At 43.6% G+C, this 21,135-nt stretch overlaps 1 protein-coding gene across 1 annotated transcript in view; it reads left to right on the top strand.

Annotated features, from left to right (window-relative positions):
• Window positions 1-9,897: 9,897 nt before the first annotated feature.
• Window positions 9,898-21,135, top strand: part of IMMT (inner membrane mitochondrial protein) — a 946,894-nt gene continuing 935,656 nt past the window's right edge. The window contains exon 1 of the mRNA XM_069632176.1: window positions 9,898-10,111. Within this exon, the coding sequence (XP_069488277.1) occupies window positions 10,070-10,111 (42 nt within the window). The 5' untranslated portion in view covers window positions 9,898-10,069. The remainder of the gene's footprint in view (window positions 10,112-21,135) is intronic.

Here is a 21,135-nt window from a genome sequence, read left to right as displayed (position 1 = left end):
GCAAGACCTATCAATGTCCTTCTTACTGTCTTTCTGGATGTAGTCTTGTACATCGCTTCCTCTGTATATTGGTCCTTTAGACTCTTTATAATTGACTCCCTTTCAGTTGGGATTTGATATGTCCTTAATGATGGTGTGGCCCCACACATCCTGGTGCCTCTCTAATGGGTTCCCCTTTCTTGGACTTTGATTTTCAAGATTGATAATTGAACTTAACTGAGAGACTTTTTAAAGTCTCTCAATAATGGCTTCCATGGTTTCTCCACAATTATACTCACTGTTTCCCCATATACACATTCATGCTTTCATAATAAATCACAGTCAGTATTGAGGCAACCCTCTGTGGTATCTACTAGCCCTTAGAATTGTGCTTTCTCACTGCCACCAATCAATATTGGTTATAACTCTCCTCGGTATCTTCCAATAAATATGTGTGGGGTTTCTCAATGCCCCGTTATTACTATTATAACTTCAACTACTTCTCTCAGTTAAACCCAGTTGCCTCCCTTTTCTCTGCATCGGGTCAAGTTGGCCTCCTCGACTCTGTCTCCTCTCTCTCAACTCCCCTCTGGAATCGTTCTCAGCTTCTTCCCATGTCTGTCGGTTTGGCGTTTTTTTTGCCGATGGGAGGTTTTGTTTGCTGTGTCTGGTGGTTCGTCGTCCTTTTGCCGATGGGACGTTTTGATCATCCTATTCCTTACTAGTTTTGGTGTTGTTGATTGGGCCCCAGGCCCACCACAACCTTTCTGTGCTCACGCCACCACGTAGGATGGTCTCTAGGACATCTTCTTCTGCATTCCTTCCGTGGCTTGCTGCCATGGGCTCTGCAGCTCCACGTGGCTACGACTCTCCAAGACATTGCAACCTCAGAGGGCTTCCCTTGGTTAAGTCTCTCTCTCCTGTCTCGATCAGTTCGTCTATGTTACAGGCAAGTTCACGTTCAAAGATGCCTTCCGTTTTCCTTCTTGTTTCGTATTAGATCCAGCATTACCTGAAACTAAACAAAAGGAAGGCACATTACATGTGATCAAATGCAATTCCATACAGGCAGATAGTGTTCCTTGCATAAAGTGTTCCTTGTGGGAAGGAGCGTCCTTGTCCCCTAGAGGGAAGTCACTCCCAGTTAGGTCCCACTTTCCCAGACCCCTAGGGAGAGTGTTGCGGGGGCGGGCTCACCTCCCTAGTCTCAAAGGGGGTGGCTCCTCACTCAGGAGAATAGGCGAATACTCATGATTTGTCATATACTCTTCCTCTTAAGTGTGTGGCTTCCCCTTCTCTGCGAAGAAGATGTGGATTATCCTGCCATGTTGGTTGCATTTTCTCACTACATAGACATTGATTTGCCCCTTCTGAGGTTTGAGTCTTTTGTGATATATGTGTGTCCCATCTCCAGCCTGGTGATTCCTTGATTCTTTTGAAGATTTCCCAGGACTACAGAAGAGAATATCTTTTTGATGCACCGAAGTCTGAGAGAGGATTTAGGAGGTTAGAAAAGATTGGCAAGTCCGTACCAATAATTACTTCCTCAGGGAGCCGGGTACCATGGCAGTCTTTATATATGGTAGGTGGCTTCTGACCTTTAGCAGATAAGGGACCTTGCGATAGGTCTCCACACTTCCGTCGACACATGTTGTGTAGACAGCCCGTTCTCCCTGTAAGTTTCAGGGTATGTTAAATCAGCTCGTATGGCAGTCTCCCCCCGAGTGAATAAGGGCTTTGGCCCAAACATCATTGACTTAGACGTCTTCATGAATCTGGAAGGGTTGGAGTGCTCAATAACAGAATCTGTGTGATTTTCCTGCGGCTCAATAACCTGCGACGGAAATGACTGCATGGGAAATGTATGCAACACATAAATGTTCGTACATTTCCCATGCGGTCATCCATTGAGTAACAACCCCAAACCCATCCTATCACACACCCCCACCCACACCCCCAACCCCAACACACCCTCATCCCCTACTTACCTTTCATCCCGACATGCTGTGACCCTGTGACGCCGGTTCCCTTTCACTTCCGTGATCGGGAACCGGCGCCGCATGGTCTTCCTTTTTTTTTGTTTTTACTTTTAGTCAGGCCAGCTGCAGGGCTGTCTGTATAGTATAGTGAGCTGGGTGTTGCGGGGAACAACCCGCAGGCCCCGGAATTTTTTTTTGGTCCCTGCTCATATCCTGTATACAGAGTACGAGAAAAGCCTTCCTCAGGGCAGATTGCTGATGGACCTTAGGGGGGAAGCAGACACAAGAAGTATACAGTGATTGCATCTAGAATAATATACTGCTTTTTCAATTGCACATTATTAGACTCAGGCAGAGCTTGAGTCTTTTCAAACTTGGCAATATTGACAGAAATACCCAATTTACAATGGAGTTGAGTGCTGAAGAAATCTCTTTCTTGGATCTTAAGATCAAGCATGTTGCAGGCAAACTCATATGCTGCCTATATAGAAAACCAGCGGCAGGAACACCTTACTGCACTTCTCAAGTAATCATTCACACCATCTTTGGGAACATTTGCCATATGGACAGTATCAGCGTCAGCACCCCCCATCCCTACCCACTGTGGAGTGTCGCAGGAATCCTGGGTCTCGCCCATGCTCTACAATATATTTATGAAGCTCCGCTTCGACCGTCATTCACAATCTAGGTATCACCTACACTAATTATGCAGATGACACTATCATCACTCTCACTGGTTGTTACGCAGAAGACACTAAGTTGATCAATGACATATACCTCGAGATCCAAGCATGGATGACTAATCACAGTCTATGTCTAAACGATGACAAGGTTGAACTTTTGATCATTGGTACCCAAGCCCGCCTTAACAAATTAGATAACCGCTACTCAGCCTTCATTATAGATGGGAACACCATAAAAGTTTCCAGTGAGGTCAAAACGCTTGGGGTCTATCTAGACTCCACTCTATCACTAAAAAACAAGTTAACAGCACAGCCTCCTCCACGGCCCACACCAACAAACTCATAAATGCATGTAACCCCTTCTTATCCACTTACAGCTGCATTACTCTTGCCAGAGCCCTGATCCTATCAAAGCTGGATTACTACAACATCCCAATTCATTGGCTGATCTGCTCGGAATCTAATCAAACTCCAAGTTCTTCAGAACAATGCGCTAAGATCAGCATTCAACATCCCTCGCCAGAGCCATATATCAAACCATAGAGTGGAAGTACACCGGTTAACTGTGCATGATAGAATCACCCTACGATCACTGGTTATCACACACAAATGCCTCTCTAACGTGGCACCGAAATATCTAACAGACACATTCTGTCGACCAGGTCCATCTACCTCAACGAACTGACCACTCCTAAATACAATTCACAAAACTGGAGGGGCAAAGTGCGAGTTGACAGGGATATGCCTTTACTCTATATACTTTGTAACACGAGAAATTAGGGCAAAACACAACTGCGATGTGATTTGGTTACAGCCTAAAATGTCTGATTTCCAAAAACACAGGAGAAACCAACAACCTGTTTTTTGGATAAAACCACTGTGGTTGAGGGCAGAAATATTTTTCAAAGGAAACGAGAACTGCTGTTGAAGACAGCAGCAGTAAACAAGGCTGTGGAGGAAGACAGCAAGGATATGGTGAAGTTCTGACTGTCCCTTCCTCCCATCCACGTCTCAACCTATGATGCGCTGATGTGCCGCCTACAAAAAGGGGACATGATAAGAAGATAAACTAATTACTTCTATTCATTGTAAAACATCCAGCCTTGTACCAGTAATGCCCATCAACCACTCTCTTCCACTATGTGTATGTACTGGAAGAGACAAATAGCCAGACAATAGATCGGTGCATTAATGCTTTAAGGTACAATAATGACCAAGGGATTGTGTGTAAACCTGGTGCACCAAAGTAAAAAAAAAAAAAAAAGAATAACAAACTGTCTCAGGGACCAGACGATGGTCGCAACAAATTTGCTACAGTCAAGCTACAGTTCTGTGCTGGGAATGGAGAACGCTCCTGACAATGATGTTCCACACACTGCTATGATGCTGACACATAGTTGCATCTCACGGACACATAATTGCACATGCACCGTGAACAGGTGTCTTGCAGGCTGGCAACAGAGTTTGTCCCAGGCTTGGGGGCCCGCAGCTAACCCAATCAAAATCCATGGCCCTAGGGGTGGATAGCTGGGACCACTGACCAATCATGGGGTCTGCACACTGTAACAATTCTAGAGTAACAGTTTTTGGGGATGGTCCAAACATGTCACCTGACGTGGCCTGATCCAATGAACTCACAACTATATGGGATCCTTTAGGGGAACTACCACTCAACAACATATCCAGAGTTGAGTTAGGTTTTTGGAGAAAGGCCCGGAATGTGACACAAGTTGTGATGACATTCGCCATCAAAAACAGGCCTGCGAGCCAGAGCTCTTCGAGAGGTGCCTGGAATTGCTGCAGTGCATGTGATCTCTGTGGTTTGTTGGCTTTAATAAACCCCAGTTATACCTTGCTACTTGTGTGGACCTTGCGGTCCTTTAGACTGGGAAGGAGTTAGGCCTTCCACGGGTCTTCACCTGTGGACTCTTAGCAGACAGCTCTGCCTGCCTGGGGTTCCACCATAATAAGTTGGAGGCACTGCTGAGATCGTTTGTGATGTCAGCCAGGCCAGAAGCTGTCTCCTTAGCCATCAGACCTGGAAGGCTGCAGGACCCTCGCGGAAATTGCGAGACAACCGGCCAGCGCAACTGGAGATGGATCGCCTGGAGCCGCCTTCAAAAATTATCCGGCCCGCAGTCAGCAAGGTGTCCACGCAGAACAGAAGGGCAAGATGAGCGGTTGACGGGGAGCCAGCGGCCGAGCAGTGTCAACAGGCGCAGAACGTAAGTAGTGGCCCACACAACTAGCAACGAGGTGTGAGGGTTGGTTTAACGTGTGCAGGAGGAGGGAGGTGTTAACTGTGACATATAGTAGTGGATAGTGTTAAGTGGATAATGGTAACATGTGTGTGGCAGCAGGGACCTGAGTGGAGGTAGAAGTTTCTTTTCTATGTCTAGGGATGTTCGGTCTTCCAGGTAAAAGGTTCCAGTGAACAACTGGGACTATTGACTTGATAGGCTTGGACTCTAAAAGTATGTACATTAGGTATTCCTATGAATTGGGCTTTTTAGCTTGAAGCATAGATGTCGGTATCCCCATAAGGGTTAGCTGGAGCTATCCCTGATTGCGGAAGGTGTATTAGCTGGTTAAGTCTCCTGAAGAGAAGCGTTTCACACATTAGGCGACACAGCGGGTGCAGTTAATAACGAGAGATTAAAGAATATACTCCACCCCTGAAAAGTAGGAAGACATCTGTGGGGTTCGGTTGTGGATTTACGGGATTTCTGTGCGGGGTTGGAGCAACGGGTAATTGTTTGGTGTGCGCAAATTGTCTGTCCCTCTTTTTAACTATTAATTTGGTGATGTCACCCATAGGTCGCTGCTTAGGACGGTGTGTTGTGATGGTGAGGAGCTAGCATTGTGGAATTAGGAGTGGCACTGCGCGGAAGGCGAATGTGCAGAATTGAAGTGTGGTGCTGGAGAATGGGTCAGCTGGTGAAGGCAGGGCTGTACGTGGAGTATGCTTTGTAAGGTGCAGAGCCGCTGGGGCACGTAGCAATTTAAAGTGATAACCACTGCATTGTAATGTTCTCCTTTTGACAGCAGATTATTGAAATCCTAGACTAGAGGTCAGGTAAAACACAAAATTTATGATGCATCCTGTGTATCCTATCCATTTTAAAGGTTGCCTCAACCAATTGGAGAATAGTGAGAGTGATACAACAGATCCCAAGAAACACTGACAGTGCCTTTTGGGATGGGAGCTGAGGAGAGGGTTTGCTTAGGAAGCTGGAGAGCACCAGAGCAAGGGAGCCTCTTGAGCTGAGAAGAGGGATGGGGTCCAGTGAGGGGAGAGAAGCTCCCTGAACCACAGTAGAGTAGTGTGCTCTAGTGACGGGGTGGAAGAGCCCTCCTGAACTCCAAAAGTGGAGTGTGTTCCAGTGAGGAGGAGAGGAGTCCCCTGAGGAGGGCTGTTCTCCAGTGAGGGGTAGAAGTACCCTGTACCGCAAAAGTGGAATCTGCTCCAGTGAGGGGAAGAGGTGTCCTCCGAACCCCAGAAGAGGGCTGTACTCCAATGAGGTAGAGAAGTGAGCCCTGGACCCAAAATGTGGGGTCTGCACCAGTAAGGCAGACAAGGCCCCCCTTACTCCTGAAGAGGAGTATGCTCCTGTGAGGAAGAGGTGAGCCACTGGGACTAAATAAGAGGAGTGGTCTCCATTGAGAAGATGCCCTTTGAGACCAAAAGAAAGAGACCCCAGACAGAAGAGAAGCAATGGCGAGATGTAGAAAGAGAGAGAGTTGAACTTTGGCCACAGAACAGGGGTTTGTAGCAGAAGAAGATAGCCCTGTGAACCCATAAGAGGAGTGTGCTAGAGTGAACAGAGAGAATGTGTGCAGGAAGCTATGTCGCTGGGTGTTGACTAGTGAGCAGGACGGATGTTTGTGATTTTTTTGAAAATATTTAACCTAATGGAGAAGTGCCTGGCCGCAGACCAACGCTTACCCATCCCTACCCTGACTTATACCCTTTCCCCACACCCCACCTATTATGCACTATACATATATCACATTGCCTACCATTTTCCTTCAAATACATTTGGTCACTTCTCCTTAGGTGATATTGTATTTGGGGAAATATACAGCAACCAACACTATATTCCTAGCTGTAAATTAGTGAGCAGGGCACAATATTCCAAGGGGGAGTGAGCAGGGTGCTATATCCTTAGTTGTTGACGATTGAGCACGACACTATATCCCTAGCTGTAGATTAGTGAGCAGGGTGCTATACCACTGGGAGAGTGAACAAGAAGCAGGAAGGTGTATCCCTAGGTGTGGACTACTGAGCAGGGCCTCTGGTGTACTGATTGGATGCAGAAACAATATATCTGGCGGTAAGATTAAGTGATATGGGACCAGGAAGGGGCCATTATATTAATAACAGCATGCTAGGTGATAGCCTTCAGTGGCTGCTAACAGAGGAGCCAGGTGGACACATTTCTGTGTCTAAATTGTTTAAACCTTGTGTCGCCCGCCATGAAAGCAGCTCTCTCACCCCCAAGCCTCTTACACGGCCATTTCAGTCAATGGCCTACACCCTAGGGCGGCCAACCGTCCCGTTTTTGTGGGACTGTCCCAAAATGACATCATGGGTCCCGAGTTCTGCAGACCCTCTCTCTTGACTAAACCTATCATTCAGACATTCAGATGAAAGTTTGAACGATGGGCAGCAGACCGGCTCTCCCAGGGGCCTGACACGCTGCTCTGTGTTGATAGAGCATTATAATGGGACCAATTAGGCACTGATCGGAGGGAGGGGAGCTACTAGCAGGGACTTTTGTCCTTTAAGAAATGTGAATAGGGGTGATAAGAAGTGAGAAGGGTGGATAATGCTGGACTATTTATGAAATAATCACTATGGTTTTAAAACCCAAGTGGGATTTGTTTTGGCTCACATTAATTTACAAAGTGCTATGCAGGAAGGGTAGAATAGAACTGAAGCCATACCATTATTGTTCAACATATTCCTATTACAAATTATGTAGTGTAAGGTTAGTTTATTATGAAAGGCTAGTTTATTATGTAATGTGGGTTCTTTTCAAAGAATTGCTAAAAACAAAGAATAATTTAAGCACATGAAATCCAAACCAAAACCTTAATAAACTAAAGCCATACAATTAATACTCAACATATTTCTATGATGAATTGTATAGTATAAGGTTAGTTTACTATGAAAGGCTAGTTTATTATATAATGTGGGTTCTTTTCAATTCACTGCTAAAAACAAAGTATTATTTAAGCGCATGAAATCCGAAGCAAGACCTTAATAAATATTCATATCAGTTAAACCTGCGAAGATATGTGTTCAGTTGCTTAAATTGTCCACATATCTGTACCGCCATTTAACCAAAGTGTTTGATCCTGGGCATATCATTTAATCTCGTTGTGCCGTATCTAGAGCCTCTGTAAATGATTCAGCTCATAGCTTATTTTAATATATCATGCTATTATAAAAAAGCCTAATTACTTTAGAGTTGCTTCATATGTAATAATTGTGCCATATCTGTGATTTGCACCACAAAATGATTCACCTTTCCGTTTACTCATGGCAACTTATTGTAATGCAATTTCTTATGTTGCCTCTAAGAATCAAAGACTGCCAATTCTCCTTACAATACCCTTTTCTGTGAAGTAACTTCTATTAATGTCAACGTATATGCAATTTAGGGGCTGTGCATGCATCTATTTTGCCCAACATGGCATGGGCAGAGTTCGAATGGGTGCATTTTATGCATCTGCACTGGACCTACAGTTTTATTCTTTTTTTAGTTATGTTTATATGTTAAAATTCCATGTGCCAGCTATGTCATCAAAAAGGCTGATATTGAGAGGCGCGAATGTTACCGCATGCGAGTCAACAAAATGTTGTGCCCCATACCCCGATGCCCCCCCACCCAAGTCCCTGTGTGTGGAGGTGGGAGGAGCCAAATATGTTGTTGCTCTGCTAAATAGCGCGATACTGCAAAACCAGCGGCGGAACTCTATTTAACTAAGCGCTTAACTCCCCGCTCCGGAAGCGAGGAGTTAATCACTTCAATAGAGTGCGGCTGTCAAACCAGCAAAGGCTGCCCCATGCTGGTTTAGCATTTGCTCTCTATTGCAATAAAAAGCACCCAACTCTCCTGCTGGCGCGCCCAGCACGGGAAAGGGCGCATTTGATTGGAATAGGGCATCTGCCGCGCCTTCACCCACCACGCCAACTCAGGGGACCCCATGAAAGACTCCACAGAGCTAGCATGGCAGGCGGGCCTAAATCGGGAGGGTTGGTATGCATGTGAGAGCTGCATACTTACCAACCCAACCGATTTAGGCAGTAGGATACAGCTTTTTAAGCAGTCCTACCGCCTAGCGATTTAGTGGCAACAAATACCTTTTTTTTGGCCTGGATTTAGCAGCCTGTTCAGCCATGGTTGCAGGGTGCGCACGTACACAGAATCCGAGGAACGTTCTTCAATGGGGATGTGTCCAAGCTGCTGCTATTATAATGGTATGTTCTTATTGGCAGCAGTTAGCAGACCGGTGCGCCAGTGCAACCTCCCCAGACTGTCAGAGGCGCCCGTGAGATCCGCTTCAGCATTTCTGGATACCAACAGCCACATGGTTCACCGTACTTCACCTTCCCGGTGCCAGTCATCTACATGCTGGGGCGAGCCGCTGAAGCAATGGCGAGCACCACCTCCTAATGAGTTCTGGCAGGTGTGAGCTTGCGCCAGGAGCCGGGGGGAACCGCACATTTCAGCCCCGCCCTGCGCGAGACTCGCCACATCCACCCGCCTGCAAGTGCAATAAGCTATTTCTTCAGCATAGCTGCACAACGCAGCGCCCCTCTCTCCGGCACCTAGTAGGTACTTGCCAACCCTACCAATTTAGGCGGTAGGATACCGCTTTTTAAGCATCCTACCGCCTACCGATTTAGTGGCAACAAATACCGATTTTTTCAATCTTTTTGAAACTTTAAGATTCCTACAGATTTTTGGTCACAATGTTGACATGTATGGAGCTATGAAAAAGCCAAGTGTGTGCTTTTAAAAATCCTATACATAAAAGAGAAACTGTGCAGAGACACACTTTGTCAGAAACATTTGATTATCATAAACGTTTTTTGTTGTAAAATACTGTTTCTGTGTCCTCTCCATGTATGTTTACTTTACCCAATTGTGTTCTGTTTCTTACTTTTGAGGCCCGTCCACCATGATTTACGTGGGCACTATGGGAGCCCGTTTGTTTTGGGCTTTTTTTGAAGGGGAATTCAGCTTCTTTTATTTTTCCTCCGACCTGTCAACACTGCGCATGGGCCTGCAACTAGCGTGACCCGCACGCACAGAACAGCGCTGCCGTCCTTCGCCTCGCATTAAACAACTGCACAGACTTATTCGCTGGTTATGCTAGTTTAATTTCCGTCCTGGAACCCGCCACATCCCCACAAAGATGCTGCGTGTGTGCCACAGAGCCAGCGGAGCACTGGCAAAGGTATGGGGGTACAGTCTGTCACTACAATCTGGGAAAGTGAGGTGGGAGCGGTAACTACGTCATTCCATGGCCAGCGCTGTCAGGCATAATGATACAGGGGCTGTGTTATTTTATGTGGAAGCTGGCTCATCCTCCTTGACGTTCACAGTAGGTGGCCCGCCGCCTTCACCTGTCAGCGGATGTCCGACTGCGTGTCTGACCATTCCTGAGCTTCCCGCACTTGGATTGATTAGTGTTTCCACCAATTGGACAAAGTATCTTTTGGGAGGGGCGGGTTAACTCTCATCCTTTACTGTTTGGAGTTGTACACGAAAGAAAGGGGCGCGTGCGGCGGTTTTCGGTTATGAAGCTCGCGCATCGGCACAGTTGCAGCGTGTTAACTGCCTTTAGCTCTGGACGGGAGTGTGTTTAGCCAAAGCCCGGGCCCCTGAAGGGGAAGTACCCAGACCTCTTGCCAACACCCTTGAGTAGAAGGACGTGACCTTGTTCATTCATTCTTGCCAGCAGGCGGGTTCCCTCTCCGGTGGAGTGACCCTCACATAATAAAGCTTTAAGGGGCGCATTGTCGGTTTGTGAAAGCATCCCTGACTTCTTAAACCAATGAAACAAACACTGTTTGGTCTATTGCAATGCTGCTAGTGCAGTTCTCAAAGTTTTAAAGTTATAGCAAAATATAAAATGCCTTGTAGTCTTGCATTTGCTCTAATGTGTTACACGCAGTTGGGGGCTGTTTTAAAAATATACTTGTGTTCTTTTAAACCCCGATGTTTGGGTGATTTGGTTTGTCGGAAACCGTGGTGAACATGCGGCTCCATACGGTGTCATTCAAGCCTATCTTTCTTCTCCACCCATCAACTTTTTTGCTAACATTAGTGGCTGATGCCATTTTAACACGCAAGCTGTAGGACCATTATGCATACAGAAAAATGGCCTGCTAAAGTTTTTTTTTTTTTACAGACCCTGTCTGGTAAGACATGCAGACCTCCTAATGTACGTATGTATGCATAGCAACAAAAATGCCTTCACTGAAAGGGCCCTGCAAGGAGTGTCATCACTGTTTGACACTCGAGGCATCCTGGGAAGTTTCATTTACAAGAAGTCATGATGAGTCTTTAGAGATAAGAATAACTTTGTGGCGTGAAATACATGAATGGGTTACTATTATTTGTTATTTGTATAGCGCCTCATGGCATTTTGTTATGGCGTTGAATACAGTTAAACTCTTTTTGTATTTTTTTTGTAAACCTTTTATTTATAATTTCAGCAGGAAAATACAATAAAATCTACCAACCAAATACCATGAAACATTTAAATAACCAAGACACAACATCAAATTAAGTGGATGAAACTATATACAATCATATAACCACCCCCCCGCCCCCAATAGTAAACACAAATTGTAAAATGAGACTGGTATAAATCAGTTTTTTCCCCTGAATTTTGCCATGAAGCACCAATTTATTTCTTTTGTAAATCACCAGTTCAACCTTTGCAAGTTTGTGCATCTCATCAATCCATTCATCAAGCTGCGGGCCAAATTTAGATTTCCAACCCCTCAGGCTTAGTCGCTTTCCAACGATGGCACTTCTGAACAGCCATTTATTGTGGGAAACAGTCAATTCACTTAGCAATTCATCATCTCCCAAAATCATTGTTTTGAAATCCAGGTCTATGCTCTCACCAAACACATCCACACAAATCTCACATACTTTAGTCCAAAAACCACCGACTCTAGCACAGCTCCATGACACATGCTCAAGGGTACCGACCTCCTGGTCACAGCCCCAACATTCATCTGAATCTGAAATGCCATACTTCATCAATCGATCCGGGCACCAATAAACTCTATTCAAGTTCTTAATTTGCCTAGATCTCTCCCCAAGATTTAGTGAGCAGAGCATTACATTCCTGCACATATTTTGCCAAACTGCCGGGGAAATATCGATCGTCCTGCTCCATTCCTCACAGAGGTCATCATTATTCTTGTAATTTGCAACGATCAATTTATATAATCTACTAGCCAACCCTCCTACTTCCCCCTGTTTTGGTTTAGCCAGAAAAAGATTCAAATCCAAGTTATTTAACCAGTCAATTTCACCAATGGATTTCTTCAGACACCTATAATTTGCCTTCGAAAAACCTGAATGTCCCATTTCTCTTGCACTTCATCTGCAGACATCCACCTTCCCCGAGTGAAGATTCTTTTTTTTATATAGGCTATTAATAACATATGCTATGAACTCTATCATTTACTGAAACGCCAAATAAAATGAATTGAGATTAAATAATTTGCCGGGGATCACACACATCCCAGTGGTTTAACTGGGATGTGGTCAGTTGAAGCACTTGAATACCTATCTTTCCAGGTTTACTTGATAGAAGTATTAAGGCCTTGGTTTTCATGTGCTTCAATATTAATTTGTTTATAGCAATTCCTTGAAATATTACGCATCACACAATTAACTAGCATTTAATAATAAACTAACCTTTTACTATATAAATCATCTAGAAACATGTTGATCGAAGATTTTGGTTTTAGCTTCACAAAATTCAAATGTCACAGTAGCACCATGCAAAGTAACGTGAGCTTAAACTAATTTCCCTTGGGTTTTAAAGCCATGGGGCAGATTCTCAAAATAACCAAGTGAGCAAATCTTAGATGAGGCAGAAATATATGCACCTCGTTCACAGAAGAACGCCTCAAGAGATGCACACTTTATAAAAGAGTACAAAAGATGTGCAACGTGGGTGGAAAGCATACACTTTTCTTCAAATTAAACATTCAATCGTGGAGTGACCACAGAAAGTGAGCAATGATGCACCAACATTTTGAGTCACTAATCCTGACTACTGGATTTGCTCCAATAAATGCCTTTCGACACTTGCTGCTTTCTCCATGTGGAGCAAGCGACCCAGAAGCGAATGCAACGTGCTTCCAAATGACAACCAACAACGCAGTGTAAAAGCCAAGCACATAGAAGAAAGATATGTACACGTTCCCAAAATGGTCAATCTAATAGGTTTCATGCTGCTGCACTGACTGATGAGGAGGGAAACACTATATAGGAGGAGTTCCACCAGTATTTCAAATGGCTGCTGAAGAGTTCACCCAGAGGTACAGCTTTCTACCCAATATCATACTGGAGAGGTGAGTCAGTGAGAGGGACACTTTGCCACACCCACAATACAAGCCCTTGCCATACCGCCACTAGTCGAGGTACTGTCACCCCTAGCCCTACAGATGAGGTGTATCGGCTGCTTTTATTTCTCCCAAAAAATAAAAACGTGTAGTAAAAATACTCCCAACAATAAATAGGAAAAAGACCTGTTGAATCTTGTGCTCCTGCGTTCAACCTCACAGCTCCATGGATATTTTTGGACCAGTAGTGCACGTAGTACCACAGGAAGAAACCACTATTTTAACAGCCTCGTTGGAAGAAGTAAACCTGCATCTTTTAATGTACATGAATAACTAGGTGCAAAGAAATAAATATTATGAAAACATTTCTGTTTTTCAGTTAAAACATTTTTATTTTCTTATAAAATACTCCCATTGGGAATTGGACCTGCGTTTTCACTCCCATAAAAATCATTTGACTCCCAACTTTAAAGAATAGGGAGTACAATACTCCCGCTTCCAAATATTATCTGTAGCACTGGTCATCCCTGTGTTGCTTTGCCAAAGGTTCTTTCCAGATCACCAGTGGCATCACAGTGGTGATATCATGTGCCACACTGTCACAGGCGGGCCATACGCCAGGTTTTCTACATGATCCTAACATCTGCCAGGGTACACACAGGCATATCTCATTAGCAGGGCAGGAATAGTGAGGGCAATTTATGGTATAGCTGGCTACTGTGCATTTGTGTTGCCATTGATTGCACCCCTGTGGCCCTTGTACTCCTTCAGCCATATAACGCTTGCACAGGAAGTAGAGGAGTATAGGAAGTAGAACACTTTCCATGATACTGTCTAGCAATCAGACTCCCACGTTTTAAATAATGACTTGCATGCATAATCTTACTCTGTATCAAGACAATCGTAGAAATCGCTCTGTTCCGGAATGACATGGCAAAACTACCACATGAGACTTACTAACATGGGAATTGAACCACTGTACAAAGTAAACTCGCCGCTCAGCTTAAGTTAAAAAAGATGCATTATTGTCTTAATCTCAGACTTAGAATCTTTAACTTGTCCATAATGTATATCTCCTGTGGAACTTACCAGGTTTGAAATTGAAGGGAGCTGGCAGCTATTTAGCTCCTGCTTTTAGCCTAGAAGAGCCTGGTTAGCTTGACAGCAACAGCTACCAGGAACTACTTTTGGCTCCCCAGGCCAACTGATGACACCATATGAAAAACACTATCTATAAACAAACATTAGCATACATCTATAGGATATTTTAAAGAATAAGGCGTCATAAGAAATGGGGAAAATGATAAGTTTAATCTTATGCGATGAGTAGATTTTCGGGATGCAATGTACTAGCTCCTTATCCCCCAGTGGTACCTACTGGTTAATGCTGAATACCAAAGAACTGCCTTTAGCTCCTGCTTATCCAATTAGAATTTTGATCCCTGAGTTAGATCTGCAGCATGCTCTAGCAGGGTTCGAAATTGCCAGGAGCTGGAAGCTATGTAGCTCCTGCTTGTAGTCGAGAAAAACCAGGGTTAGCTTTCATGCATATAGCTACCATGAGCTACTTTTGACTGTCCAGGATAGCTGGTGCCATTCAAACGTATATTCTTGATCATCAACTCTGTGTTTTTGGTAATGTGTAGAAATGAGCATAAAGCCATGTAGGAGACATTTAAAGCATGTTTTGTCAAACAAAATCGACACAGTTCTAGTGTGGAAGTTAGATTTGTGACCTTTTTATGTGCCTAGCTCCTGGTTCTCCAGTGATGGCTCCTGTTGACTGATATCCAGGCAATACCTTTACCTCCTGCTAATCAAATCCTTATTTCGACCCCTGCTATGGACTAGCTCCTAGGTTCCCTGGAAGTAACTCCTGCCTACTGGGTGATGGCCGATACCCAAGATCTGAGTTTGTTAGGGAGAATTCTCAAACATTTGTTAATTCCCTCCACCTTAGAGACCCCCAGCAACTTTGCTGGATTTTGAGGACTTGCTTTTTTTAACCTGAAGAAAGTGTGAGCCTTTTTCTCCACTCATGTATTTTTGTGTGAATTTTACCTCTGTGTCCTGGAGTCTAACAAACTCCATAGGCATCATCTTTTTCAATTGTCACTCAGCACCTTCAGTGCAGTGACACAGGGAAGTCTTTTAGATTTCCCAAGGTTTAAATACCTTCTCTGGGATCAACTACTGTTTCCCAGAACAGGAAGTGAAATTGACTTCACTTAGTCCTGTAAAATTCTAGACCCAGCACACCCTATCTTACAGTAGAGTGTTGGAGGGGTTACTTAGTATCCTCTATGTCTAGTTACTCATGTAGCATTTATGTTACCTTTTCCTCTCTGAATGGCTGGTGGCAGTGGTTTTGCAATGAACTACCATGATTTACCCCGACCATGAACTGTTTGCAGCTCCGGTAACGTTAAATCATGGGAGCCATGTTTTTCAAAATGGCGCTAAGCCTCCTTTGTTAAAATGGTCCCCGGTTTTCTTTTTTCGCTATTTCCTTGTGGAAAGGTCCTTCTCGAGGTTTTCTCTGTGCGCCAAACCAGGTTTGGTCTCTTTTGTTCATTCACCTTTGGCTGGCTTCAGGAGTGAAACCCGCCTCTGGGCCCAGAGTGTCTGGGGTAGGCAGGAAGTGAGGGAGGTTCCTGAAACTCCCTGTGCTTAGTCTCTTAGGAGACCCAAATGCACCTCTGACAATTGGCTGGCTGACTGTCCGGCAAGGACAGCCACCCTGCTGGGTGAGTGGCAGCTAGGCTGGAATGAATGCAAGAGAACTGAATACAAGGCAAGTCTTTTGGTTCGGAAGGCAGAGTCGACCACTGGACGAAGGAACCGAAGAAGAGATTGAAGAGTGCGGCTGCTGCAACTCCTGGACCATTGGTTTGCCCGGTGAAGCCCAGCTGCAGGTCCGAATCACCAAGTACGCATCGACAGAGACGCCCTTCAAGGGCGACTTCTCCCTTTGAGTTGGTGGGACCAATCAACTCCCAAGTAAGCCACGTGGACACCCATCTCAGAGCTGGTTGAATTTCTTCAGAGTTGCTGCAGGAAACCGTAGAGCCAGGGAGAGGGACACCAGATTGTGTGCTTTGCTTGTAAACTGGCCTAAAGCTTTTGGAAGATCATCTGGACTCACATGAAGCAGGACTGACCAAGCCTGACCCTCCTCAGTTGAGTGCGGGATCTCGGATGTGAAAGTCCACCTTGACAGCCAGGAACCGCACTTATTGCTATTTGCTGTACCGCAAAGAGCTGAAACGCGAAACAGCCACTGAAAGTAAAGTTTGCCAGCTTTGACGGTGCCTCTACAGTGCAGGAGTCCCCTGACGTCGTTCCTCTTGTCTCCACGACTGAGGCCCGGGAACATTGAGATCTGCAGAGCTGTACAGGAACAGAAGTCTTCAGCTGCATCTTTGTCTTCTTTACTAAGGTACTGTAAAACTAGCCTAAGAGAACCTACCTCTTAACTTCTACAACTCACAAGTCTAATCGGCTTGTGGCCCTACATTTGTTCTTCTTTTTATCAAAGACTCCTAGAACTTGTGCAAATACTTTTTTCCATTTACTTGCCTCAAGTGCTCCATCCTATACAAAGACTTTTTTGCCTATTGACTTTGGCTTAGCCTATTGAATTGAATGACTCTTCTGAGGAATATCTGAAAGTATTTGCCCTGCTTATGAATATTTGTAACTTCATGTGTTCTAATAACCTTTGCCTTAACTATTGAGAGTATTCTGTAAGCTAACAGTAAGGTATTAATGTCCCCAGCACCCTTGTTACTGAAGTCTCCTGTGGGTGTAGCTTGTGTCTGTGGGCCATCCCAAAAGGGCCTTGTCTGATCCAGAAACTCAGAGTGTACAGTATTGAAGTATGTTTATGTGTTACTATTCTATTGCTCCCTTCTGAAGAAGGCTTTAAAACTGATGGATAAATAAATTATTAATTGTTTATGCAAGAAACCTTGAGTGTTTATTTGAATACCTGTAACTGAATCTTTGTGTAACTCCACTACAGCTCACATTTCCCCTCTTCAGATAAGCCTGGCTGCTAAACACGCTACCAAAACTGTGTAGTACAAGCTTATCATCTTTATGACCTCTTTATTTCTATCCCAGGAGATGCACATGTTTTCATTTGCACATCCAGTGTGTGTATGAAAGATTTGCTTCAAACATGCGCATTAAATGTCTACGTATTTCTGGCTTTTTTGCGCAGTAATTTGTGTACTCTGCATTTTTCTTTGTGAATTTGCCAACTCCAATGAGATCTGTAAAGATGCGACCGTGCCATTGCAGATCTCATTTCGAATTGCAAGTTTTTAGGAATCTACTTGATGTCTCTCAAAGCATGCTGAATTTTACTCTTCCCATATTTCATCCCCCGCCATTCATATTTCTTAAGGGACAAAAGTCCCTGCTAATGGCGACCTCCCCGAGCCCCGTTCCTCGAAGTCTAATTGACCCTATTGTAATTCTATGTTGATTAAGGGCAACGAGGTTAAACGGGCCACAGGGTAAGCCGCTCTGCTGCCCACAGCTCCAACTTTCACCCGAAAGAGTGAGAGCTGGAAAGGCTTTGATCATACCCGAAGAAAAGTCACAACCTCTCCCCGTCCCAAGGATGCACCTTACCTCCCCCCATTCCTCCCAAGCCAGCGCTGATTCCTTGTGTACCATGCTGTTTCCAAAGCTGCACTTGCTGGTGCACTGAGCCAGCATGCGTGCCTGCAGGCATACCCCACAAACCCAGCTTCCATATGAGCTGATAATTATACTTTTGCCAGTTAAATGGACACCATTCTGCTTTAAATGTTTCTTAGATGTGTCCTGACGCATCTTTGTATCAACTAAATGAATAGATGGGAATTCTACTATTACTGTTGCTGGTTTTGGTTTGGTTCCCCCTTTCGTGACATTCATCATGATTTTAGAATACAGGTAAGATACAACCTTGTTTGCCCTTGGGCCTACCTCACCAGCCAGAGAAGAGCAAATGCTGCACATCATATTGATATGAGCACTGTACTTAAAACTACTTGAGAACATGCATTATTTAAGCCTAATTTTTTCACATTCTAGACACAAATTCTGTATAATTGATGTTCTTTTGAAACAAAATATCTTGGATAAAATGTCACCTTTTACTTGGGTTTAGTAAAAGACTGATCATTTTATGATGTGCCTTGATCAATAGTCAAACGCCTAATGTTTGCTGAGCATTTTACGACCTAATAAGATGAAAGCAAGTAAAAGAATGTTAAATATTGATCTTTGCTGTCAGTGTCTGACTAGGGAACATGTGGCAAATTTACGAGGGCAAAACATTTCCATTAGTTAGTGATAATTGACTCTTGGCAAGTAAGAAATTGTATGCTGTATGTATCTATAGAATTGGGGTGGCAAGTGACATTGTTATGGCTGGCTAGTCATTTTGCGCCCTGAATTCAATTTTTTCTGGCAAGCTGTCTCTGAAATGGGGAATATGGGGTGCTCCATTCTTTGACAAGTTAGGTGCAGTTGATAGGCAAGGACATGGACATGATACAAAGTTTGCATGCAATTCAGTGTTCTTTTTGCTTAACGACTACCATTCACACATGGTGGTGTGGCTAAAGATCTTTGCTAGTGTACAATTTGAAGTATGGCACCCACTACAAATAGAATCATTTGCAAAGTGTGCATTTGTAAATCTGTGCCTAATTCGCCAATCCCATGTAGAGCATAGCTGAGTAAACAAATGAGTGTTGTACTGACTGTCATTGCTTTCATGCTGGTTATTTTAATAGTTGTACTCTGTTGGGAAAAACTGCATCCTTGAAATTCAAGAAAAGGCATTCAAATTTATTTGTGACTGCTGTCAAGTTGGCTGACTTATTAACCACCTCAATGCACTACCTGCGTAACTTTAAAAAAAAAAAAGGAAACTAAAGAAAAACGGATGGTAGTGGTATTGCAACATAAAAACCAAGCAGTTTTTTAAGTACGGTCTTCATTTACCAACTGTCCCCACTTAGGAATAATGGGTTATCTTATTGACAGAAAAAGAAAAAGCAAATGGCCGACATTTCACAAAATGGACGCCCTTTGGTTAGATTGACAATTCTAGGATTGCGATGTTTGTCATATGATGCGGTTGGCTTCTGGCCAACATATTATACATACTACAGGGTTGCTTTTCTGGTCTAAAAAAACCTCCTTTTGGCATTAAGCCAATAGCATCATCCACACATCGCGTCTTCATCGGACCACGTGTCCGATTCTGAACTACCCATGTCGCTATAATCGTCATCAGAAATAATAATTGCCATAAATTCTATTTCATTTTCGTGCCGTGCACCTTCACTTAACATGCAAGGCGGTTTCGTAATAATTGCATGAACACATTCATTTGAAATTTGGGAGCAGAGGACTGGCAGGCATTGTATGCAACAGCAGAATATGAGGATTCCAAATATCATAACCAAAATTGCAGTTAGTTTCCATCCCCATGATCGTAGCAGTTCCCAAAACCATGAACTCATATTCAGATTCCAACCACCTATGGAAACATGAATTTCAGAAATTGGGACATGCAATTTCTTAATTGCTTCATATATCGTGGGGGAGGAGTCACTTGCGAATACACAGCACGCTGACCCCATCAATTTGCTTACTCCTCAATGATCAGCCACAATTATATCAAGCGCCATTCTATTTTGAAGTGCAATTAATCTGATTGCTTTTTGTTCCAGTGTCCTATTATAGAGTATCTGTTGTCCCATTCATCGTTTTTTCTAACACCCTGGACAGTTTTCGTATATTGCATGAGTTTATTGCTTGTCCCCAAAATGGTATAAATGATTTTGCTATATCCCCAGCAATCTGTCCTGCGGTATCATCTCGTTGTGGCCGAAATATAGATAATTTTGCTATTTCAGAAGTTTTGCAAAGAAATACACCAGGTAAAAGTATACCTAAATAACAGGTCCCTTCCCAAGTTCTAGGTAACCATGGATAGGCCTGATCTCCACATATAAAATAGACAGAACCTTATATATGTTTTTCTTCTTGTTCAAGTACAGCAATATTCATGCATCTAGTGAATGTTCCCACTAGGCATGAACCTTTTATCCGCAAGCAAAATGGGACAACACGTAGACTAAGATTAATAGTATAGGAGGGAGGCACAGCATTGTTATTTCCTACCTGAGCCATTTTAAAGGTGATTAGGGACGGGTAAGGCCTAGACAGCCTATCTACTGGACTTGTTGTTACCGGTTTTATTTTGCTTCTGCTTGTAAATACGGAACAACCCAACGGTTCCAATACCAATCTTTCAAATTCATTTGTTTGTTCCATCAAACTGACCAGTGACACTATCATTCCATTTTCCAAAAAATAGCGCCCCTAATGATGCATAACAAGCGGTATTAAGTGGAAAAGGATGTACATACCAACCCATTCCTCTTTCCCCGTGCTGGGGTAAATGGGAACAAACCCAACAATTAGACCTATTCAAGATAGCATGGGTCATATTCATAATCAGTAGTAATGTATTAACATTATATCCTTTTCTATGTTTCACTTCTTGTGAAGGGAGAGTATAAGGCATATAAACATAAAGCTATATCCCACCCTGCATCAAAAATCAATCTCTACGGAAAAGAAATTCGAGGTGGTCACTCAGTTATTACTTTCCAGGTGACCTTTAGTTTGCATCAATTATCTAATTGAATTGCTTCTGAACATCTTAGAATAATTGAACTAGTTGGAGAGAGAAAACATTTCTAGATAACATATGCTTTTTAATGTTGTACAAAAATAGAAAAACATAAATGCAAAAATTACTCAGTGTTCAACATAAATATATTTCATAATAAACATACCATAATCAAAG

This window comes from Ambystoma mexicanum, chromosome 6q, assembly GCF_040938575.1.
Source record: "Ambystoma mexicanum isolate Mex_15411 chromosome 6q, UKY_AmexF1_1, whole genome shotgun sequence".
Classification (NCBI taxonomy): domain Eukaryota; kingdom Metazoa; phylum Chordata; class Amphibia; order Caudata; family Ambystomatidae; genus Ambystoma; species Ambystoma mexicanum.
The sequence above is the reverse complement of the archived record's forward strand: the minus strand, read 5'-3'. Positions and strand labels throughout refer to the sequence as shown.